Genomic DNA, 23,478 nt, shown 5'->3' on the forward strand with positions numbered 1-23,478 from the left:
ACCTGAACCCTGAACCCACTTTGTGATACTGACCCAATAAATGCGACTTCACTTACATAGCTTTGCGTTGAAAATGTGAGTTTCACTTTAGTGAACTTTCTTCTAGTTTGAACATCAGCTGTGTTGAAGCTGTTTGTTACAATGCTAATGCAATTTAGCTCAAAACTAGCTTGGACAAGAACCTATCATTAAGATTTCCAGACTCTTAAGCCATAGTGGAAGAATCTTTCCCATGATCATGCAGAGATCTTAGACCAGGTTACTTTACTGAAAGACCATTGTTTTTCCTCCCACCCAAGTATTTGTCCTAGTCAAACATTTACTAGTTACCTTTAGATTTTAAGGGCCCCATTCCTGAACTGTCTGCTTTCGTCTTGGCTGCATCTATACAGTCAATGTTAGATGCATCATCCATCATTATAGCAGCCCCACAATAACATGGTTCCTGTAAGCTGCATAACCTCCCTGGTCTCATCAGAATAGAAAACATGAAAGGAAAAATGATAACAGCCTGCCTACACCAACAATGAGCGTGAATGTAGATGCTCCTGAGTGTAGATAAGACTTGAAAATGAAGCCATGTTAGAACACAGCTAAAAAGTGACATTAATACAACAGCAATCAGACATGAAAACAAACTGCATTCAGTGAAGCAGACTAAACCATGCCAGTTTTCTATGTCATCTGTGTCATGTAATGAAGAGATGAATAACACTTCACAGAAACAAACACTGTGGGTTTTCTCAGTTCATCTCTTCTCTTTGTTATAAAATCCATTGGGCTTGCATTAAGGAAAAAAAAAAGAAAAAGAGAGAAGAAAAGAAATAAAGAAAAATAAACTAGATACTATTCCATGTGTATAAATTGCAGAATTTTACTTCTCAAAAATCTTTCCTACTAGCCATTCTTGATTCCCTGAATTTTCAGTCAGTGAATTATCAACTAATTTATCACCTTACAGAGTAGGGATTATCTCCTAATCCCTGAAAATGAATGTTGCTGAGCTAGTCTTACTAACCAAAGTCTGGTTTTCCTACTCTCATGTCAGCAGATAAGCCATGACTACAAGACATTAAAGTTAAAAATTTAAAATAAACTTGTGAAGCCTTTTTAGAACTAGGCATTTAGGGGAGAAAAAAAAAAAAACCAAAAAAACTTGCCCATCTAAAAATTTATATTCTATAGAATTCTCCCCTTTACAACCAAAACCAGTTTTGAGTGCTGGGAAGCCAATCTGATTTTGGTTATAACATTGTCTCCTCCTATAAATCGCATGTTCCCCAGGAATCAGCTCTATCATATCTGTCTGTTCTCTTTAACTCAAATTGACTGATTATCTGTACCAGATTTTAATACTAACAGCCATAAATTCTTCCACTCTGTTAGTTTAGGGATGCGGGCCATGGACAGGAAAGTTATTGCATGAATGAGCCTCTAGAGAAGATTCTTTTCATTATTGCATTTGACCCAAGCAAAATCTGAAAACTAGACTCTTTTGGTTTTAGATAACTGCCTAACTAACTCTTCAGGCAGATAGCATGCCATATGATTAACAGAAATATGTCTATAAACATAGAAATAGATAAAAGGAAAATACCACAATGATGAAATTAAATAAAATAGTTTTAGACTAAGATACACTTGGAACTTATATTGATGTTTGAGTTCATATTTGCACTTACAATAATTAATGGGCTTTTTTGGCTATGTGCATGAAATATATTTAATCAAGATTGTGCACTAAATGTATAGCATGACTAGGTATTTCACCTGACTGAAGGGCAAAATACAATCCAACACAGTTTGAAAACTCCTAATGGACAAGGAGTTTAGTTTGATTCTGTTATGAAAGAAATTACAAATATCAGGAAGGATAGCATACAGTGCTGCTCAGATAAATTACTCTGTAAGGAACCAAGAGATGAAATTAAGTTTATTTTCACTGCTATTGATAAGGAAAAGCACATTAATATGTTTTAATGAGGAGAGGGAAAGGGTAAAGAAACAAAAATTGTAGCCATTCCATGGCGTAAGAGGAATAACAGTGCACAGGACAATTTTGTGACCTATAAATTTTAACATTTACCATTTTAACATTTAGCATTTAGAATTCATCTGCATAAGTCTAGACACAGTATTAATGAAAAAGTTAAACATATGTCTTCCATCCACTACATGCTAAACCTGGTTTGAAAGTGGGTTGGACTGGCTAGTGGATAAACTGCTTAAATTCAGGCTGAGCATTGCTTAATTAGAAGCTTTCTACAAAATTAAGAAACAATTACATGGTATAAACATTCTGTGATTTTTTTTTTCAGATGTTTGCTTTGAGATCCACAAAAAGGTACTATGGTATTTAACCTATCTGATGAGAAAGACCAAACAAATCAGCAATCTATGATTTGTTGGCTGGAACCAGTTTCTTTTGAGTCAAAGAATGATACATACTTTAAGAAGTAAGCTGGGTTTTATGGCCTTTTAAAAATACAGCAACTTAGATGAAATTCTTCACTGGAATTTACAGCTTTTGGTGAATTCCTTTCTAAGACTGTCTGAGACTGCTTTGCAAGATCTGATTCAACAAAATAAGATTTTTCTCAGTTACTCAATGAAATTAAGACAGAAAGACTGGTTAAATAGCAAGGGAAATAAATTTAAAAATACTAAAGAAAAGATATTGTACAATTCATTCTCAAGTAATGTAATATTTGTGGACAAACAAAGAAAATTTTCTGAAGTAGAGTTTTCACTTATTTCTTTCCAAATTATCTCTAACAAAACCTATTTTTAGATAATACTGATTTTTACTTATCAAATGAAACATTTTAATGCCTTAGTTCTAGATTTTTTTTGCTTTGTTGCCAGCTGAAATGAACAATTCAAGGTATATTTACCACCTTTTGAAAATACAGCACTACAAAAATGAAAATCTGAAACTACCTGTTAAAAATGCTGCTAAATTTCAAGATTTATGCAGTCATTTCAGCACTATTTCAAGTGAATAATTACGTTTCCATTAACTTTGACAGTGTAAAATCAAGGCCCTGAAAACATGAAATATTTTTTTCAGCTAATATCATTGTTCCAATCCATCACAAAACCTACTGTACACGCACAGTACACAACATGTCATTCAGAAAAATCAGGAATAATGATACTAATTCTCTGCTGAGGTTTCTTTTCCATGTATCTTTGGATAAAATCCAAGGACTCCCGAAATAATTTAGAAAATTAAAAGATTCTCAGCCTTATAATTTCCATAGTTTCCATGAAAGCATAGATATGAATTTCCAAACATTTCTAAGTTCCTCCTATCACTGCTAGTGGGAGGTATGTGGTCTTTTGTTATTTTCTCTGTGTGGTCTTTGTATTTTTGTTAGTGGGTCAAATATCCACTGACAGTATGCTATTAGTCTATTTTCTAGTTTTGACTCATTTATAAAGTTGAAGTTATTGTACTAAACTAAGCCATGAGTGCTTTAAATTTGAGATCCAAGACCTGATTCTCTGTAACTGCCGAAAAACCTTCCATTGACCAAAGTGAGAACAAAATGCTGCAAATTCCTTAGTGATTCTTCAATTTTCAGATACACAATTAATAGTATCTCTAAGGCAGTATATAATCAGATTTTTGTAATGGCACAACATAGAAACCTCTTAATAGAAAACATGATAAAGTTCCACAGAAGAATATTCTGCCCAAAGAAGACTCTTTCTTTTAAACATCTTCCGGCAGTTGGACTCTGACTGGCAAGCACGAAATTTTTGTTTCTTATCTTATCAGCATTATAACGAGGGAATTCCATTCAAAAACTGTTTAGCTCTACCCTTTCTGCAGCTTTTTCAGTGGTGTCTTCTGCAGATATATGTTATTATTAAAAAAAAAAAATCCAAGAGCAGACATGGCAAAAAATCTCCTTCATCTTGCTTGTATAATAATAGCTCAAAGAATACGTATAGGTCAGTTTGTAACCTAAACTGTATCATCTGTAATCAGCTGTAGCTGGACATTAAAGAAGTTCAAGACTCTGGAAAGTCCCAATGCATTCCTATTGTATTGGTGTACCTGATTAAAGAATGGGCACATCTTCTAAAATATAACATCGAGCACGCATTTTCAAGAAGGGATCATTTTGCTTCCACCATCCCTAGAAGGCATGCATGCCTGGCCACTGTCTTGCTCCATAGCTCCATGCTATCACTTTAAGATCAAATTTCTCCAGAAGTTTTGCTGATAATTGTAATCTCTACTTACTCCAATCTTCACTAAGGGAAAGTTTTTGATACAATTTCCTGTTTAATGAAGTTTGACCTATTTTTATTTCTCTTATCGTTTGTTATGGCTCCCTTCTCAACAACCATGCCCACCTACTAGTCCTCTGATACAAACTTCCTGGACTTGCTATCCTTGATTTATTTATACTCTTAGATCTTTCATTTTCTGTTTTATCCTTGTAACTTTTATTATTTTCACATGACGCACCAGTTTTTCATCTTTCTGCATTGACCTCAGTTGTACTGGATCTCTTTTTAAAGATCTCTTTCATGACTTGACTTCCTAAGTTTTGTACATTACCAAACACCACATTTCTTGCCTGCATAGCCGTAGGCATACCTTTCAACTAATAACAGTTGCTTATGTAGCCTGCACAGAGTATCTCGGAATTTTAATTAGGACCATAAGTACTAGAAGAGCTATTTGGTTGTGTAGCCAGGCCTTCATTATCCCACCACCATTATTTAATGATCCTCATTTCAGAGGATTTTTGCTCTAGCTAAGTCTATGTGAAGGCACACCACCTGCTCTCATCGCAGAGTTAGAGACTTCATTCTGATTTCTAGCCTGAGCTTGTTCACAGCTGTTTTATATCCATTTTCCTTTGTGAGAGTGATATCAATTTTCTTAAATAGCTGTTTTCCCCTACTATTAATTCCTTCATTTCCTATTATGTAAGCACAGAGAAAAACATACTGTCTTTGCTTGTTTTAAACCAACCCACTTATTTCCAGTCTTCAGCTCTCTATTTCAATCTGAGTTCACTTTTGTGGACTCAGACCCATCAGAAATATAGACTGCATTCTGCATGCGTCATAGTAGAAGCAGGTCCAACAGCATTAATAATTTCCTATCACAATCTACAGTTCAGCTACATCCTGGATTCATTATCACATGGGTGACTCATAGTCACTGTGTATTCACTTTGTATAGATGTGCACCCCTCTTCTCATTCACAACCTCATGCCAGTTCCTGTCATTGGCCCCTGAGCGAAACTGCCCATGGTATTACTGAATTTCATCCCTTCCCTACTCCTCAAGTTTTGTTTTTTTTTTCTTGTACAATAGCCAGATCTACATGAATACTGGTAATGCCTACAAAAATGTGTCATCAGAAACCTTCAGTAAGATGCCCCACCTCTTTGTGCAGTGGTAAATTAAAAAAAGAGCAAAACCAAAACCTTGCATAAAATCAGTCCAAAAGCTAAATTCTAGTGACTTTCTATGACTGATAAATAATCTTCTTATGGTTTCATACTTTTATCTCATCCTTACCTTACCCCCTGGAAACTGTTTTGCCCTCTATCTTATTAGTGGATGAATTTAGGCCTAAATCAAGGAAAAAAAATCTCCCATTGTGTCCTAAGAGGGATTCAGTTGAAGCAAGGATTCAAAGCATTAGGGAAACTGCATTTCTAGTCTGTCCAGGAAGTGTTTGAGCAGACTCGTCATTACTGAAGCTGATCATTATTGCCTATATTTGCCTTTCTAATCTTTATCAACAAAGTGTGCTCGGGGTTTTTTTTCCTGGTCAGAAGACTGCTAGCATATTTTATAGTCCTTTAGATTCTGTTCTGTGGACCTTGCAACAACAGTATTCTGCAAGAACTGTGAATTGACGTTGCCATTTTGAATTGTTTATATAGAAGTGGTAAAAAACCCTTAAGACAAGAGCTTTTATGAATTTCTTCTAATTAATATTACTTAGGCAAATCCAAAATTATTTTATGAATCAGTACCTTAGACTTTTACCAAATCTAGCAAAAATTGAAAGATTTATTGAAAAATCTTGGAGTTATTTTATATCTGAAGAAACTCAGAGGTATAATATATATGTATTATGTAACAAGCTATAAAAGCCATTTTTGTTATTGGATCTTGGGTGCTGTCTTAAAATATACTACATGAACATGGCTATTAATACTATTTATATTTAGTCTTGGACATATTTTTCCTAAGCAAGGTACAAAAGTCCTTCATGTTTAACTTGTTTAGATGAACTGGTTTGAGTTTGGTTCAATCCAGCTCAAGAAAGCTTGCTTTATTTGTCACATATGTAATGACCACCATTTACAAAGCATACAGCATTGTAATGAGCTCATTAAGCAGGAGATTTTAGGTCGCTGTTCTTTGGTGGCAACGATTAACAAAATATGTTAGCAATTAAAAGTGCAACCAACATACAGGTCAATGTTCTCAGCTGATAGGTCATAACATAATAAGATAGCCTCAAGTCAAATTCAAAGAAGTGTGTGAGTAAGCAACTATTACCTCTATAAGCACTTAGAACATAATGAAGTTTAAACAGTCAGGTACAGTTTATCATAATTATGCCAAATAGTTCTTTTTTGAAGGAGCAGTCCCACTGCAGTGCAAGTGTGGTAGCATTTGGCCCTTATGGAACTGAATGGCACTGAAAGAAAAATGGGAACAGTCAAAAATAATATTTCAAAATGAGAGCAAAGTACACATTAGAAACACCTTGAAGTATAGTAGAGGATATAAAACAGGACAGCAAAAGATTCATAAAACTGCTTCACTCCCTATCCAGAGGTATTAAAATTAAGTCTGAAAGACAATCTTCTTGCTCAAGTTAATATTCCTCACAGATTGAACTCAGTTAAGAGTTACTATGAATTTTCTGTGTTTAGGCTGCTGTCAGTGCATGATATTCCATACTGAACACAAATGTAAAGAAGTACAGTTCAAGATGTTACATACTAGAACTACTCTATATACAAAAGAATAAAACCAGCATGTTTCTGTCATTACTTCTTCCAACTGCATGTTAAAGAGTCAGCAATAACTGTAAGCAGACTTAGTGCTTATTTTCTGATCACTAAGGTAGTTATGACAAAAATTATTATCTGAGGTCGAAAAATCCAGCTGATATTACAGTATAAATTGAAAAAGCATATAGGGGCATGAAAACAAGGTAGAATTTACTTTCTATTAATGGGGTATATTGCAACTGCTCCAGTTTTAAAACTGTCTTCAAAATTCACTGAAATTTATTGACACATAGTGAAAGCAATCTTTTTATTTTAAAATACCAAACCTTTTTCCACTAACATGAGTTAAATAAAGAAATGAGTTAACTCATTTCTCATTATGAATTTTAGATTTTTTTTTTCTTTTAACCTTCATTTTAATATGATAAATTAATTGAAATAAAGGTCTCCCCATGGGAATATTTTGGCATTTGCTCATACAGATAAAAAACTGCAATGAAATGGGGTACTAGTAATATATGGAAACAGCTGTTCTGGTGTCATGATAAATTGCGTAAGGAATTACCAAAGTCTGAACAGAAAACAGAACCAGTTCTTCTCCCTGATTCATGTCTAGTGCACAAAGAAGAAAAAGAAGATGAAGAAGAAATAATTTAGCGAATACCAATATGGTATTCTGAATATGTTCCTATACTACAGGGACTTCCTCTTCTTCCCCTGTACTGCTTCTAGCAAGGCATTGGATTGTTCCTGTTAAGAAGGGCAATAGGGACATAATTAAAGCCTAGGGTCTAGAGGGAATAGCTATGAAGGCTGCTCCAAGTCATGGCATAGGAAAGCACTTTTTTTTCAAGCACTGGCAAAATTTCTGTCCCCTTCATTCCACCCTGGCAAGATTTTACTTAGTACAACTGCAATAGCATGGAATTACAGTGGAAGTATTCCTGATTATAGCAGTAAAATAAGCAAGCATGTCAAGTAGCTCTTGCTTAAAACTGAAAAAACCTTAATTTCAGAGAACTAACAAAATATGCCTGGCTAGTTTTCATTGAAAGTAAATACTACCATGCACCCCGAAAAGCTTCAAAGTTTTTTCAGAGTCTTGTGTGGGGGGAGAGTTCATGTTGGAGGAGTCTCCAGCAGCTAAGAGTTTCATGATGGATTACAACTCTTGTATGTAATTTCAGAAACTCAAGTATGTTGATAGGACAAGGGGGGGGATGGCCTTAAGCTGATATTAGGAAGAAATTCTTTGCTATAAGGGTGGTGAGGTACTGAAACAGGTTGCCCAGAGAGTTTGTGGACTCCCATCTGTGGAGGTGTTCAGGACCAGGCTGGATGGAGCCATGGGTAACTTGGTCTAGAGGAAGATGTGCCTGCCATGGCAGGGGTGTTGGAAGTAGAGAACAGAAGACATCACATGCTTTGTTACTGAATGCACTCATTCCTGCCCATAAGAAAGTAAATTTGCTCAGAAATCCAGGTATGTGATTTATTTTCCCTCAGATTTAAAAAGAGCAAGGTGGACTTAGTTTATATTATCTAACTTTTTCCTGCAAAAGGCTCTGAAATACTGCTATCATTCAATGTGCTTTAACATGGCTTTTGATTTTTGTCCTTATGGCTTCTCTGATTAAGTAATACATTAACTCTCATACCTTCACTATCTCATTTGAGAGGTGAAGTACATGATGATAACAGCAGGAAGAACTGTAGTTTAATTAGTGTCCTTATACTGCAAAAGGTAGTACATCAAAAATAGCTTCTATGTTTTGAAATGGAGAAGGAAGGTGGTAAGACAGCTGTTTTTCAGTTATGCATTTGTGTTTTGTAGTGCATACTCAGGCAAAATGAGAAAGGTTAGCATGCAAAAGGAAGTTCATGAGGAGATTAGATTTTCCACGGTGAAGAAAGAAAAAGGACGGGAACAAAACAGGCTAAAGCTGTATTTGAAGCAGCTCACAATTCAAATCTTTTGCTTACTTGACTGCTTATTTCAAGAAAAAAGAGAGGGTAGAAACCAGACACAAATCCCTTTCTAAGTAAAAAACATCCCAGAGTGTCACATGCATAAACGAAACATGATTCTATTCTATGATACATAGGATTCTTTGCTTTGTGTCCTTTATATAGTCAGATCCCTTCCAACATGGTAAAAAGATTTTGCATAGAGTCCTAAAATATCTCTGCAAAAAATTAAATGTTGGGAGCAGTAAGAGTTCAGTATGAATCAAATGTAACTAAAGTATCCACACTAGTGCCTCTTTTTTACTTCTATTACCATGTATATAGGAGTTGGACCTTAAAAGTACCAAGATCAGTGTTTACAGAGCCATAGTGCTGTCTACTCTTTTATATGGCTCCGAATCATGGGTCATCTACCGCCACCACCTGCGTCTCCTAGAACGCTTCCATCAACGCTGCCTCCGTACAATCCTAAACATCCACTGGTCAGATTATGTGACCAATACATCTGTTCTTGAACAGGCAGCAATCACAAGTATTGAGGCCATGTTGCTGAGAACACAGTTGCGTTGGGCAGGGCACGTCTCTAGGATGAAGGACCACCGCCTCCCCAAGATCCTGCTTTACGGTGAACTTGCCACCGGCTGCCGCAAGAGAGGAGCCCCGAAGAAAAGGTACAAGGACTCCCTGAAACAACATCTCAGCCTTGGTCATATTGATCACCATAACTGGTCTACTCTGGCCTCCAATCAGGAAGCCTGGAGACACACCATTTATAACGCTGCTGATGCTTTTGAGAAAGCACGCAGGATCACCCTTGAGGAGAAAAGACAACGCAGAAAGAATCGAGCCTCGCAGAATATACCACCTAAGGAGTCTTTCTGCTGTGTCTTTTGCAACCGGACATGCCTTTCTCGTATTGGCCTTTTTAGCCACCAACGCGCTTGCAAGAAACGTGGGTAGAGCCCTTCCCAAATCTTCGTTCGCGAAGCCTAGCCATGATAATGAGGAGTTGGACCTCAGTAGAAGTGATTTGGCTTGGAAGAGACCTTTAAAGGTCATTTAATCCAATCCTCCTGCAATTAGCAGGGACATTCAACTAGACCATATTGCTCAGAGCCCCATCCTACGTGACCTTGAATGTTTCCAGGGACTGGGCATCTAACCACCTCCCTGGGCAACCTGTTCCAGTGTTTCACCATCCTCACCTTAAAAAAATTCTTCCTTATATGTAGTCTGAATCTTTTAGTTTAGAACCGTTATGCCTTGTCCTATCACAGCAGGCCCTGCTAAAAAGTCTGTCCCCATCTTTCTTAAAGGCACCCTTTAAGTAGTGAAAGGCTGCAATGAGGTCTCCCTGGAGCCTTCTCTTCTCCAGCTGAACAACCCCAACGTTCTCGGTCTGTCTGCATAGAGGGGGTGCTGATGTAGCAGTGAATCTACTGCTCCAGCTCTCTGGTCATCTTCGTGGCCCTCCTCTGGACTCAACCCAACAGACTGATGTCTTTCCTGTGCTGGGGATCCCAGACCTGGATGCAGTACTCCAGGCGGGGTCTCACCAGAGCAGAGGGAGAGGATCACCCACCTTCAGCCTGCTGGCCACACGGGATGTAATTGGCTTTCTGGACTGTGAATGCACATTGATGAGTGATGTCCAATAAAAGGAGTTCAATTATTTACACATAGATAAATCATAAATGAGAGAAAGCCTATAACTGAATAAAAATTATATATGTGGATTTAATTCTGAAGGGATTAGTGTAGCATCTTCATGTACATGTAAATGCCAGGGTAAGTTCTGGAAAAAGAATGCTGGAATGGAAAAGCGTCAACCTGAGAGAAAGACCTAGATGAAGTGATACTGCTTCATACCAACTGTAAAATAAAAAATGTTAGTGGATTAAGTCCTTCTTTTGTTCTGAACTATAAAGTGTTATGAAAAGCCAAACTTCACAATTTTCTACTAATATTGTTTTTTCCAATAATCTCTTGAAATTGTGCACCTGAATATGCTGTTAGATCTGACAGGAAGGCAAAAAAAGCTGAACAAATGTCAAGAAAAAGGCAATTTTCAGCTGAATTTTCCTTAAATTTATGGATTTTTCATTTTCTGCCTTGTTCACTAGCATTTAAGTAAGCATGTGATATACAGGATATATTTTAGAATTTTCATTTCTGTTATGAGTGTTTAATTTTTCAGCAGCCAAATCTGCTTGATGATTTATCTACATTTCTATCATATCCTTAACTGATAAGCAGTTCCCAAGGTATGGGATCTTTACCAAGCCAGGTACAGATACTGTGTTGTGTTTTTGGAATGGTATTCCCCAATTTAGTGTTCCCACTGAAACACTCCAAAGCACACACCACTCGATCACTCCCTCTTAGTTCCCCTTTCGGTGGGCTGGAGAGGAGAATTGGAGGCACAAAAGGTAAAGATCATAGGTTGAGATAAGAGCAATTTACTGAAAGCAGCAATAAAATGAGACAATGAGCAGTAACAGCGACAATACTAATGAAAGAGGATACAAGAAAAAAGGTGAATGATTCAGATGTTATTGCTCACTCCCCACAGAAAACCCTTGATAACACCCAACCGCTCCGTCTGCCACCCTACCACCCAGAATGGGAGCCCTTCCACCGTCCTTGAAAATGATGTGAAGTGGTATAGGATAACCTCCGGGTCCTAGCTATGCCTCCTCCTGGTCACCGCAAAAATTAACCCTATCCTGGCCAGAACCAGGACACTGTGTTTTAGGCACTACAGAAGCCCAACTCTTGGCTTCAGTACTTCTTCACTTGCCTACATTTATCAGATGAGCGCATATAGACAAGATATACTGACTTTCAACACATTGGGATCCTCCATTACATGATAAACAACATGTGTTACACCAGCCACCAAGAGGAAAATACAGCTATAAGACCCTTCATCCTTACATTTGCGTAGGTCTTTCCTGACATAAGTACTTCAGTACCCATATAGGAGCTGAATTTCCACTTACAGTGGCAGGTTTATCTTGGACTACTTTTAATCTTTACTCATAAATCACAATAAACAGAAGGAAACTTCATACTTCCTCCTGGTGTTTTTACATCCTCATACTTTCAAACACCAAACAGCATGATTCAAGTCAACATGCCTTAAAAATTATGGGTTTTAGTAAGGCCAAACATGTTTTATTCCTTAAGAAAGGCTGAAGAATTAAAATGCCTTATTAAGTGCTCAAAAGTAATAGATTTTCCTAAAGAAAAAGCTTTGGCTTTTCACTTAATTACCATTTTCTTCAGTACAAGTATTCAAGACATGAAAACAAGATGTACTTCTGAAAGGCTAGAGAACATAAGGTTTCAAATAAGATTAGTATATTATGTATTAATGAATTGCTGCTCCCCTTAACTCCATGAAAAATGTGACAGCCCATTTTTTTCAGACTCTGTGAAGTGTAATAACCTCATCCTCAGACCAGAGGATGTCTGAAAAGTGATTGAATTAACTTGAGCAAGGGAGGGGTGAAGGTGAATTACAAAATGTTTATTTTTCACTGACTTCAATGCCATATCTATCTCACTGTGAAATAATAAAAAATAATAAAATAGTGTAGTTTCCGAATCTGCTATGTTCTTTATTTCTAATAAAATTTTTTTTTTCGGTTGGTTTTATGTTCTTTGGGTTTTTTTGTTGTTTTTTTTTTGCTTTAGGGTTCTTTTCTTAGAAGAACAAGGGCAGTCTTCCTGAGAAAAATCCCATTAGAAATAGAGAAACTGAGATAGGATTTCAAAGTGCCTATGCTGCAAGTGGAAGACCCAGAAGTAATACCTGCATAGTACAGAGGAGAACTACAGAGCTGTGTTTTCTGGCATACAGTTGTGTGCAGATGAGAGATTTGTAGGAAACACTGTACACTACAACCACCAACTCCAGGTTTACACATCTTCCTGCTGACTCATTTAGCTGCTGTTTGAGCTTGGTACTACCAGTTGATAGATATCACTGCACATTTCCATCAAGTAATGCTATTCATTAGAATATCAGTTCATCCTGGAAAAAGCTTTGGCTAAAATAAAAGATAAAACTCATACTGTATCAGATAAGAAAAGGCAGAAGAATGGATGACATATGAGTGGAAGCCATTTGGAACAGGAAATTGAAGCAATTCTCACCAGAAAGCACCCAGGTTACAGGACAGATAAACCTTATACTGGTACCCTGTCATTCCTTTCTTTAATTCATGATGGCATGACCATTGTGGCCACTATATGGCCACCATGTATTCTTCTCTCTTCTGGTAGTCTGCAATTTTGCACCAGTTAATCAAAGTATACCTACTGCATCAAAACAGCATGCAGATGTGTTGCTTTCTTCAATCACATAGGATGTGGATAAAGGTCCATCCATGTGTGAACACTGCTAATTTAAAGACTAGGATCTACAGAACTAATTGATAGAGCAACTAAATCTGGAAACCATTACCAGGCACATGAAGGACAAGAAATTCCTCAGGAGTAGTCAGCATGGCTTCATGAAGCCATCTGATAAAACTCTACAATGAACTGATGCACCTGGAAGATCAGGGGAGAGAATCGACTAGTGTCTACTGAGCCATCTATAAAGAAGACTTTGGCACAGTCTTCCGTAAAAGCCTCGCAGCCCCTCGAGGTGGTGCTGTAGGGGTTGGATGGGCAGACAATGAGGTGGATTGAAAACTGTCTGAATGTCTGGGCCTTGAGGGTGGTGATCAGTGGTGCAAAGTATAGTTGGAAGCTGTTAACTAGTGGTGTATCCAAGGGGTCTGTGCTGGGTCTAGTCCTCTTTGACATCTTCATTAATTATCTGAATGATGGGGAAGAGCATACCCCCAGCAAGTTTTCTGATGACACAAATTTGGGAGGAGTGGCTGATAGGCCAGAGGGTCAGGCTGCCATCCAGAGGGACTCAACAGGCTGGGGAAATGCACTGACAGGAACCTTGTAAAGTTTGGCAAGGAGAAATGCAAAGTCCTGCACCTGATGAGCAACAACTCCATACACCAGTATATGCAGGGGGCCATCCAGCTGGACAGCAGCTTGGCAGAGGATATGAGTGTGACCAAACACTGGACAGGTTGCCCAAAAGCATTGTGGAGTTTCCTTCCTTGGAGATAATCAAATGCTGTCTGGACATGATCCTGGGCAACCAGCTGTAAGTCACCCTAGGTGACCTGGGGCATTGAACCAGATGTTGTGCCTTCCACCCTCAACCAGTCTGTGATTCTGTTATTTCATGATTTCTGTGAAATCTATAGGAGTTCCAGTATCCAACAAAATATCAAGCTGATGCCTGTGTTAAAGGACACAATGCATGTACTCCTATGTTCTTTTTCCCTACCCATCAGCTTCAGAGACAAGTTACATCACATGAGCAGTGTGTCACTGACTTCAGCTTTAAACACAGACTAATCCAATTTAAAAGATCACTTTTCCCCCAGTTCACTACTGTCCCAAAGTCATCCCCAGAATGTCTATGCTGCCAAAGCCTGAAAATCTTCCTCCAAATATTCAGCAGTTCTGATATTCCACTGGAGTAGGAAGACTGTAACACCTCCATACTATAACTATATTTAGTTTTATGTGTGGTCACATAAAAACTATACCTCCAATACAATTGTTAGTATATCAGTATTAACATTAGCATAACATAATATTAACATAAAGCCATATTATACCAATCTGTGTCAGCTAGTCCCTGGAATGCTACTGTACCACCAAACCAATGTAACAATATTTATTTTAATAAAGGAGTTAGAATATTTTAACTATGAGTTTTGTGTTTAACAAGTCTCTCCATCAGTTTACAATCTGTTCGCACCTGAGAGATTTTCATTATGAAATCTTACTTGTTCAAGACCTTTGCAGGTTTCTGAATATTTAATATTTCCTCAAAGCCCAACTTATGGAAGTGAATGAATCCATAAAGCTTTCCCTTTCCACTTTTTTTTCCATTTGTAAAAAACTGTAATTGAAGAAAATAAAAATCATAACCACATGTTTTTGAAAATCAGTATACAATCTACACTGAGATTTTCTTTCCTGGTGTGTGACTACTGCTATTTTAACATTCAGCTTTGACAAAACGCCAAGGCATTTTTTCTTTCAATAGATAAATGCAGAACTTCTCTCCTAGGTAGACATTTGTGAATCCAGAACTAGTGCTTCTATTTTCAGTTATCGGAAGGAAAAAACTCTCCAGATCCATCTACTTAAAAACTCTGGTTTTGTGCAGGCCCTGCAGAATACCTTCCAGTTTTCTTCTTCCATGAAGGAACATTAAATATTCGTGCCTTAATTAAAAGTGTTTCCACTTGATGTCTTGCATTCCATCTCAGTCAGCTCTTCCTTGTCAGCCTGTAGTTTCAGTATTTACGACTTTACAGTGCTTTACAGAGCAGCCAATGGGGTATCAAGTCACTCCTTTCATAGGTGTAAATACTCTGCAAACTGCTTTACAAAAAGCAATCAAAATATTAACCACAGCCAATCTGCCATGCTCAGTGGTTTTCCAGGACTGTTTTCGTGGTCTCTAGTTTTAAATGGCTGCCACTTGTTAGCAAATTGAAGAACAATTAGAGCCTCTAGTTCTTTGGGACATTAGTTTAACTGCACTGCTGCAGAGAGATGAGAAAACACAGAGACATTTTCCTGAAAGGAAACGGAATACTCGGATAAGAAATATTCTTCTATGACTTTGGACTCAACACTTCCTCTTGGAATAGAGCAAGACATAAGAAAAATACAGAAGAACTCAGCAATCCATTACCCCTTTACTTCAGAGCAATTAAAACTCTGATAAACAGGGGGAAAAGAAGTCTTGTTAAACAAATTATTACTTTGTTTAACAAAGTAATAATTCAGGATTTACAGTACAGCTTCCCTGTTAAGCACCTCTGACTCAAAAAGGCCCACAAAAACAAAGAGAGACTTTCAAACCCTTTTGCTTGAAGAACTTGTGTACACCTGAAAGGATATATTGCTTGCCCTTATTTCTTGCAGGACTGTGGTCTGCTGCATTACTACATGGGAGATTTACCATCACTTGGGGGGTCTGTAGATCACTTTTAGTAATAAGTGGCTTTAGCTCTGAAGACAGTAAATCAATGGTTTCAAAAATCCCAAGACTACAGTATTAAAAGGATTCCATTGTTCTGCGGAGAACGCCGAGCACTTTGCACACAGGTGCCTGAAAGTAATTGATGGCAGAGATCCTTTCTTAGGTATGCATGCCTGAACTGTACTCAATTCAGGGCCATTCTCAAAATGCCATTGTTTTCTTATGTAATTCACACAAGTTGCCATTGTACATTTGCTATTAGTCAGGGGATGTAATCTGAATCTTGTCAAATTATACTATCCTGATATCTTCTTCCCTGCTCTAAATAATTAAGACTTGAGACTTGCAAGACTTGGAGGGGGAGGGGGAAGAAGAGAGATGTGTGTTTCAGAGAGACAGGAAGTACAGGAAAAGGACGAGTAAGGTACAAGAGTAAAATGGAAATAAAGTGTGGGAATGGGCATGCACTTACAGTTCTTAAACTCAATAAAAATATGGCTTACACAGTTGTTCCTAGCATTGGAAATGCAAAGCTATTATTCTATGTTGGAAATGTTCTTTTCAGCTGCCTAAGACATATAAAATGTTGGATACAAAAGATAATTCCTTAGAAGGTAGAGATTTTACAGTACTTAACATTCCTAGATCACAGGTATTCTAAACAGCATTTTGCAAAAGGACATAAGGCATTTTCCAATATATCACAGATATATATATCAGAGATATATAACATAGTTGCCAGCACAAATTTATAGCGTTTCTACGTATATTCAGGAAGGAAATGCATATGCCTCCACTAGAAGTGTGTTAACCTGTTCTATCTTCTACTGACTTCACAGTAAAGGTAAAAGATGTTCCCTTATTATCTTGTTCAGAAGAACAGGGGAAGGTAGCCAATTCCAGACTTCCTAAATCACAATGCAAAGCCTTTTTTCATATTATCACTTGTTAATGAAAGCAGCTTTTAACAAGCACTACAATCAGGGCAAGGCTGCTAGTTTAAACTTTACAGAGTCTGGTAGTATCCACACCATTTTAATTTCTGACTCTATTTTCAGTCAAATACATCCAATAGAGTTCTGCTAAGCATCCTTCAACATTTCTTCCTAAAGATGTTATTTACTGAAGAATTGGCAACAGAAGAGCAATTCTACATTCTACATTTTGTTTCATTAAAACAATACCCTAAATCATTTTCGCTTTGTAACTGACACTTATCAGTAGCCTAGAATGCCGAGAGGAGAAACTTTGGAGTCAAATGGGCTTTTGTTTTGACAGTTTGCTTGGGAGGGAGGGTTATTGATTTCTTCAAAGAAAATATTGCCCCAGGAGTCGAAATTAGATGGGTGGTTAGACCTGCATTTCACAATTCCTTCCCTAGCCCATCCCTAACATGCTTAAAATTCTCCACAGCAATTGTTTGTGTTAACAAAATACTTTAAAGAGCTCCTTTCTCAGGGTACTTTGAGACAATGTGAAGGAGCCTAGGCATGCAGAAACTAGTGTGTTTGTAGGGATCCATATCTCTAAGTTTAGAGATGCATTGTGCTTTGCAGATCATGTCCTCCTGGGGTCTCAAGAGCTGATGGACTCAACCAGTCCATCTGACACAGTATCTTCACCAGCCTTCTCCTAAATGTTTGTTCATTGTTATTGAATCACTTGTTCCCTCTCCTCCAAAGCATTGTGACATTCCTGAAGACGGATTTACCCACTGTCCTGGATTCACATTTCACTCCCACTTTCAAATTTCTAATATAAAAGCCTTTAGAATTTATACACAAATACACAGAAATTATTAAAAAACCAAGCTTTTGTGGCATTCTTAGACTCAGCATAAACTATACCAACAAAAACAGTTGGCAGGAGGTTTGTCTCAAATAATGAAAAGGTTTTGTACCCTTCCTCATTCCTGTTCACAGTCACTCACTCTCCTGCCATTTCTTCTAGTTGTTTATCTGCACATATTGAGCAAATCCAGGGAGCTAGACAGACAGACAGACTGCTTTGTAAGTTGTTTTATTATTATTATTATTATTATTATTACTACTACTACTATTTTGGGACAATTACCTATCCTTCTGAAAAAATGTCATAAAAATGTTATAGTACACAAAAGGATTTAAAGTCCAAGAAGGAATTTAGGAATTTTCCAAGTTCCCCAACATAACCTCCATTGAAAATATAAATACAATCTTTCTCTGTTACCTAGGATTTTGAATAAGTACAGAAGCATGCACTGGATAACCCCCAAGTAGAAAGTATACTTCTTTCTTCTTTTCTTTTTTTTTTTTTTGCATTGTATTTTTGTATTGTCTACAATATTTAGTGTTTAAACTATTTCTTCTCTTACCTAATTTTAGCTCCTGGATTCATTATTCCTTTCCTTCTTCCACTTGTTTCCATAGTTGTTTTCTGATTTCCTGCCTACTTCTGGCTTTTTCTGTAGCAGATTTTTCTGCCAAGACACTCTTTGTATCTTCTACAGGTCTGTTATTAAAAGATTATTTTCAAGATACGTTCCATGAAAGACATATAAAGAAAGAGGAGAGCACATGATGAAGTGAATTTAGAAAGCATATGCAAGTCTGGTCAGTGTACACGTGTCTTTCATCTTAAATCAGAACTATACTCTGTATGCATGTTGGTTAAAAATGGTACACCCTCTACCTACGTGGTTTTGGTAGGAAATGCCCTAGTCTATAGTATAAATGCATACCTATATGCATTTATTTGTATGTTTGGGGTTTTTTCAATGGTATTTCTTATTTCACCTGGAAAGCTGAGGTATCAGGAAGTGGACACACAAAGTCCACTAGGAGGGTTCTCAGTTGTACCTCATGTACCTTCTTCACATAGATAAGATGTTTTTCTGGCTTAGATTTACACCTGTGAGTAGTTTATTGGCTCTATCCCATGCGGATACACATCTATAGTGATAAGAAATCCTATCAAAAGAGGAAATAAAGACCATTAGCCAAAGTGGAACACTGTGAACCTTATGAAAGTTCCACTTGAAGTGGAAGAATGATGAGTTGGAACATTTCAAATGAAGAGGGTCAAATCAAATCAATTATAATATGTAAAACAGTACACCAAGATGCATCAGCAGTTTCAAAGGAGACACAAATTATTTTATTTCCTATAATTCATGAAAGCCAACTGCATGAAGACTCTTCTTCCACAGTTTCATTTGTAGCAATACTTAGACTTGACCAAAAACTAAACTGTAATAGCAGCTTCCTTTCCACAGAGCCCAAAACACTAGGCCACTTCTTCATGTATTTGGGATGCTTATGATATTTCACACACAATAGTTTATGTTGCAGAATACCTTGTCAGCACTAATTTGCATTCTGAATGTACACAACATAAATATCAAACCTCAGAAAACCTGTAAGAATCTCCTAACAAATACGGGTTTCCCCAAGCCATATGACATCATGAACTGAAACTTTTTTAAAAAAACTTCCACACAAATGAAACAAAACAAAACTAAAAAAACCCAACCAAACAAGCAAAACAAACAAAGAACGCCTAAGGCTATTCTAATGCAAGAGAAGGCAAAGTATTCTTGTACAAATTTATCCCCAGTTAACAACTGCAATTCCCAGAACACTTTCTGCTGACCCAGTTGCCTATCATCCACTAGTAAAACAGCTCTCCCAATCTCTGTAGCCATGGAAAAGTGAGCTTGAGTATATAAGATCAGCTCCTCCCCTGCTGAAAAACCCAGAGCAAAAACAGCATTTTGACAGCACTACCTTTGCCCTCCCTCAGGTAGTAAAGCAAGAGACCCAAGGGCAGCTGTTCTGTATTTTCTTTCTCTGTTCTTTTCTGTCTCCTTTTTGAATATGTAAATCTTCTTTGAACCAGCAGAGGATTCTTGCCACTCAGAATCTTCTGATAGATTTCTGACCTACTTTCCAGAATCCTTGACACACCAAGGCAGATAGAAGGGTGACAAGCTAGTTTTTTTCTGTTCTCTTTCTCATCGACTTTTATGAACACCTTCATGCTTTCTCCGTTAATAAACTGTTGAAAGTGAATGTACATTCCAGCTTGTCCATGTGTTATTTGTGACTGGTGGGGAAAGCAGAAGCATCCATAGGCTCTCAGGGGAATACAGCAGTTGTCCATTGCTTCTTCAGAGACAATTCCAGAGTAGTATAGAATCGCAAACACAAATGTGAAGAGAGAAAGGAACGAAGCTTGAGAGTTTCAGGGAAGAAAAGTGATGGAGTTGATGATAGATACTATCTACTAGTAAGTGACATGCTCTGTGCATCTCTGAAAGAAGTACAAAGAACTTTAAAACAGAATCAGCACCATTCAGCTCCTGACAATTACTGCTTTATTAAGAGTTTATATTGAGGACTTCATGATAAAATGGTTCATCTTGATCACAATGAATCTCAATCCAGGCCATTGTAATATAAACAGAGTACAATCTAACTGTTCTGTTAGCTTCATTGGGTTTCAGAGACACACTGATATAGCTGTGCAGCACTAATATTTCTCTATACAACTGTGGCACATGTACAGAGCAGCAAAGGCAAAATAACACAAAGCCTTAATAACTATACTTATTTAGAAGAGTATCACAAAAAGAAGGTTCAAATGAGTAGCCTGTTTATTAGTTTAGTCTGCACAATTTTATAGGGACTGAGTGTTGTCAGTTTTTTCCTGTATGTGGTTTCCCCAGCTTTCTAATTGCTATAGCCCATCAATAAAAGTCAATTAAAACAAAACTGGTTCTTATGTAATCTATGTGCTGCAGCAACCATCTGAACACAAACTATTTGCATGGTTTAGATAAAGGTTCAGATAAAGGTATTTAGTTATATATCTACGGTTAATCAAGTGAAACCCAAGATGCAAATATTGCTGAAAAGTGCTGTATGGTATCACTTCTACATAACTGAATACTCATTTTTAAAATGTTTTATTTGGATTTGGAAACAGCATTTTCCATGCAAGTCTTACTGTGCTTGTCTTATGTGCTAGATAGAATACACCTGAGTATATCTTTTTACATCTTTCATTCTCTGTGACATGTAAAATCCATAGAATGTGATTCTGGTACATCAAATTAGTTCTAAGAGTACAAGTTCAGAAAAATATTAGTAGGATTTTCAGCTGACCTTCTGAGTTGAGACTGATTATAGAGAAGACTTCTTGAAAACGGAAATGACATTTAGTGTTAGTCAAACTGGAAGTCTTTTTACCTTTTCACCTTTCAAGGTAAAAGGTCTGAAAACAATAGCATATATAAAATAAAATACATTCCAATTAAACGATGACTCTTCTAGTTCAGCAAAGAGCATTATTGATATAAAATTGCTTTCAGAAAAGTCACGAAGTTCAGGCCACAAGAGTTAGAGCATTAATAAAAATTAATTTAAACTACACTGAAGTTAGGCTAAGTCCTTGTTTTTCATTGAGTCTAGTTTCTTGAAGAAAATTCTGTGTGCTCGAAAGCTTGTATTTTTTCAGCTACATCAGATGGTCTGATAATACATATTACCTTTATAAACCATGCTCTTTCACTAATTCAGCAATGCACTTCGAAGCTGAGAATGCTACGTTCATATGTGAAGTTTATAGTATTTATTTTTGATGTTACTAGCTGATAGAGCTAACAATCATAATCAGGAGAATAGCACACTGTAAAGTGGAATAAGTATTGTGTAAGCTATAAGGCTCGATTTCTGTTTCACTTTTGCAAAAAGTTTTTCCCAGGAGCAACAGGAATGAAAGGTCTCAAGGAATTGCAAGAGTTTACAAGGAGACAGATGCAGAAGACATAATCTGGGCGGTGAAAATGAACTAGGTAACACCTTGTAAAGTCTGGGCGGTGAAAATGAACTAGGTAACACCTTGAGGCAGGTGAAAATCACCCTACTAAGCACTGTGTAAGGCAGTATTATGAAATCAGGACAGAGTACAGTAAACCCCCTGAAAACGGGTCAGTGGACTTATGACAAGCTTTCCTCATTTACGTTGGGTGCGAGCAGGGGAAGGGGGAAGGGAAAGGGACATGTATTAATATATAACTCCGGACTTACCGATTTTGGCCAAGCTGGCCACAAGTATCCAGAGTGCAATGATATAAGGCTCCTTGACGTGATCCCATTTGAAAGAGACGATGGCAAAGCTTTGGTTGCTATTTTTAGCGCTTTCCGAGCTTCTCTGTCCCAGCGCCACCGGGAGAGCCATCAGCCCCAGGAGGAGCCCCACTCCAGATACCTGCCTCATCTCCAAGCCACACAACAAAATCCTGCTTCCCCTTCCCGGAGAAATCCCGCCTCTTCGGAGGTCCTTGGGGGCGAGGTCCTTGTCCCTTCGCAGAGACGCACCCGACGGCTCAAGGTGGCGGGACAGCGGCGCGCGCGGCCGGCGTCGGGAGGCTCCAGTCCTGTCCCGTCCTGTCCCACACCGGCTGCCCCTGCGGGCTCGGGTATTGCCTTGCGCGGGGTGGCCAAGGGCGGGTCAGGGGCTCCGCGCACAGGCAGATGCTTCGAGCTGGGGTCCCGCTGCTTGCCCACACCTGCCTTTATCAGGCTGTTCCCGGACGGCCGGAGGCGGAGCCTCCCGCCGCTCCCGCAGAGGCTGCCGTGCGGGGACGGCGATGCCCTGACTGACAGAGCACCCGGCGGGATCGGTGGGGAGCTGTGCGGGGGTGCTGGTGGGCTCGAGGCTGTGCCCGCCGTCCCAGCGCGGCGCTGGGCAGTGCGGGAGCGGACAGGAGCTGCCCGGAGCTGCTGGCGCTCGGAGCCAAGGCTGGGGCGCTCCCGCTAGCTTGTCCTAAGGGAGCCTGGGGTCCGCGCCCAGACCGCAGCCGGGTGCACAGGACATCCACAGATCTCCGTTCGGGTGCTTTGGATGAGCGGGCAATGGGTCAGACTACCTTCCTCAATCCCACTCTCCCGGCAGGTTATCACAGATGAAATGCACTCTTTGCCTCTTCTCAGCCTCGAGTCCTCTCCTGAGCTTCATCTAGCTCACCGAGGGCACAGCAGCAGGTTTCTCAAACCAGCTTTTCTTTCTCTCCACCAGAGAGCATCTCTTCCCACAGTGCTCCGGGAAAGGACACCAGCAGGCAAGGTTTGGCTTTCCACTTAGGTCTGCTTGGAGCTGCTTGTTGAGATGTGCTATATTAAAAACACTATCTGGCTTCTTCTCCTCTTCTTTTTGTCTTTTTTTTTTTCTGAATGCTTACACCATGAGACCTTTTAGAAGGTTCTCGCTTTCCCCCTAAAACATGTTTTTTTGCTGATAGTGTTTACTTGATACCATGCATGATCCATGTTATGTGCTATAGGCAGATGGACCCATAATAATTGTTACTCTGCAGTAAAAAGGCAGCAAACCATTGTGCTCCCAGTGGGCAGATCTGAGGATACCCTTCCACAGAC

At 38.4% G+C, this 23,478-nt stretch overlaps 1 protein-coding gene across 5 annotated transcripts in view; it reads right to left on the reverse strand.

Moving 5' to 3' along the window:
- SLC9A3 (solute carrier family 9 member A3) overlaps nucleotides 1-22,411 on the reverse strand; it is a 55,388-nt gene extending 32,977 nt beyond the window's left edge. For all 5 annotated transcript variants that reach the window (XR_003533052.1, XM_027675969.1, XM_027675968.1 and 2 more), the window contains exon 1: nucleotides 22,129-22,411. Coding sequence is in view for 4 of the 5 variants with exons in the window: in XM_027675969.1 (XP_027531770.1) it covers nucleotides 22,129-22,318 (190 nt within the window). In the remaining variant the exon portion in view is untranslated. The remainder of the gene's footprint in view (nucleotides 1-22,128) is intronic.
- Nucleotides 22,412-23,478: the final 1,067 nt, after the last annotated feature.

This window comes from Neopelma chrysocephalum, unplaced genomic scaffold (genome assembly GCF_003984885.1).
Source record: "Neopelma chrysocephalum unplaced genomic scaffold, ASM398488v2 Primary Assembly neopelma1_26, whole genome shotgun sequence".
NCBI classification, from domain to species: domain Eukaryota; kingdom Metazoa; phylum Chordata; class Aves; order Passeriformes; family Pipridae; genus Neopelma; species Neopelma chrysocephalum.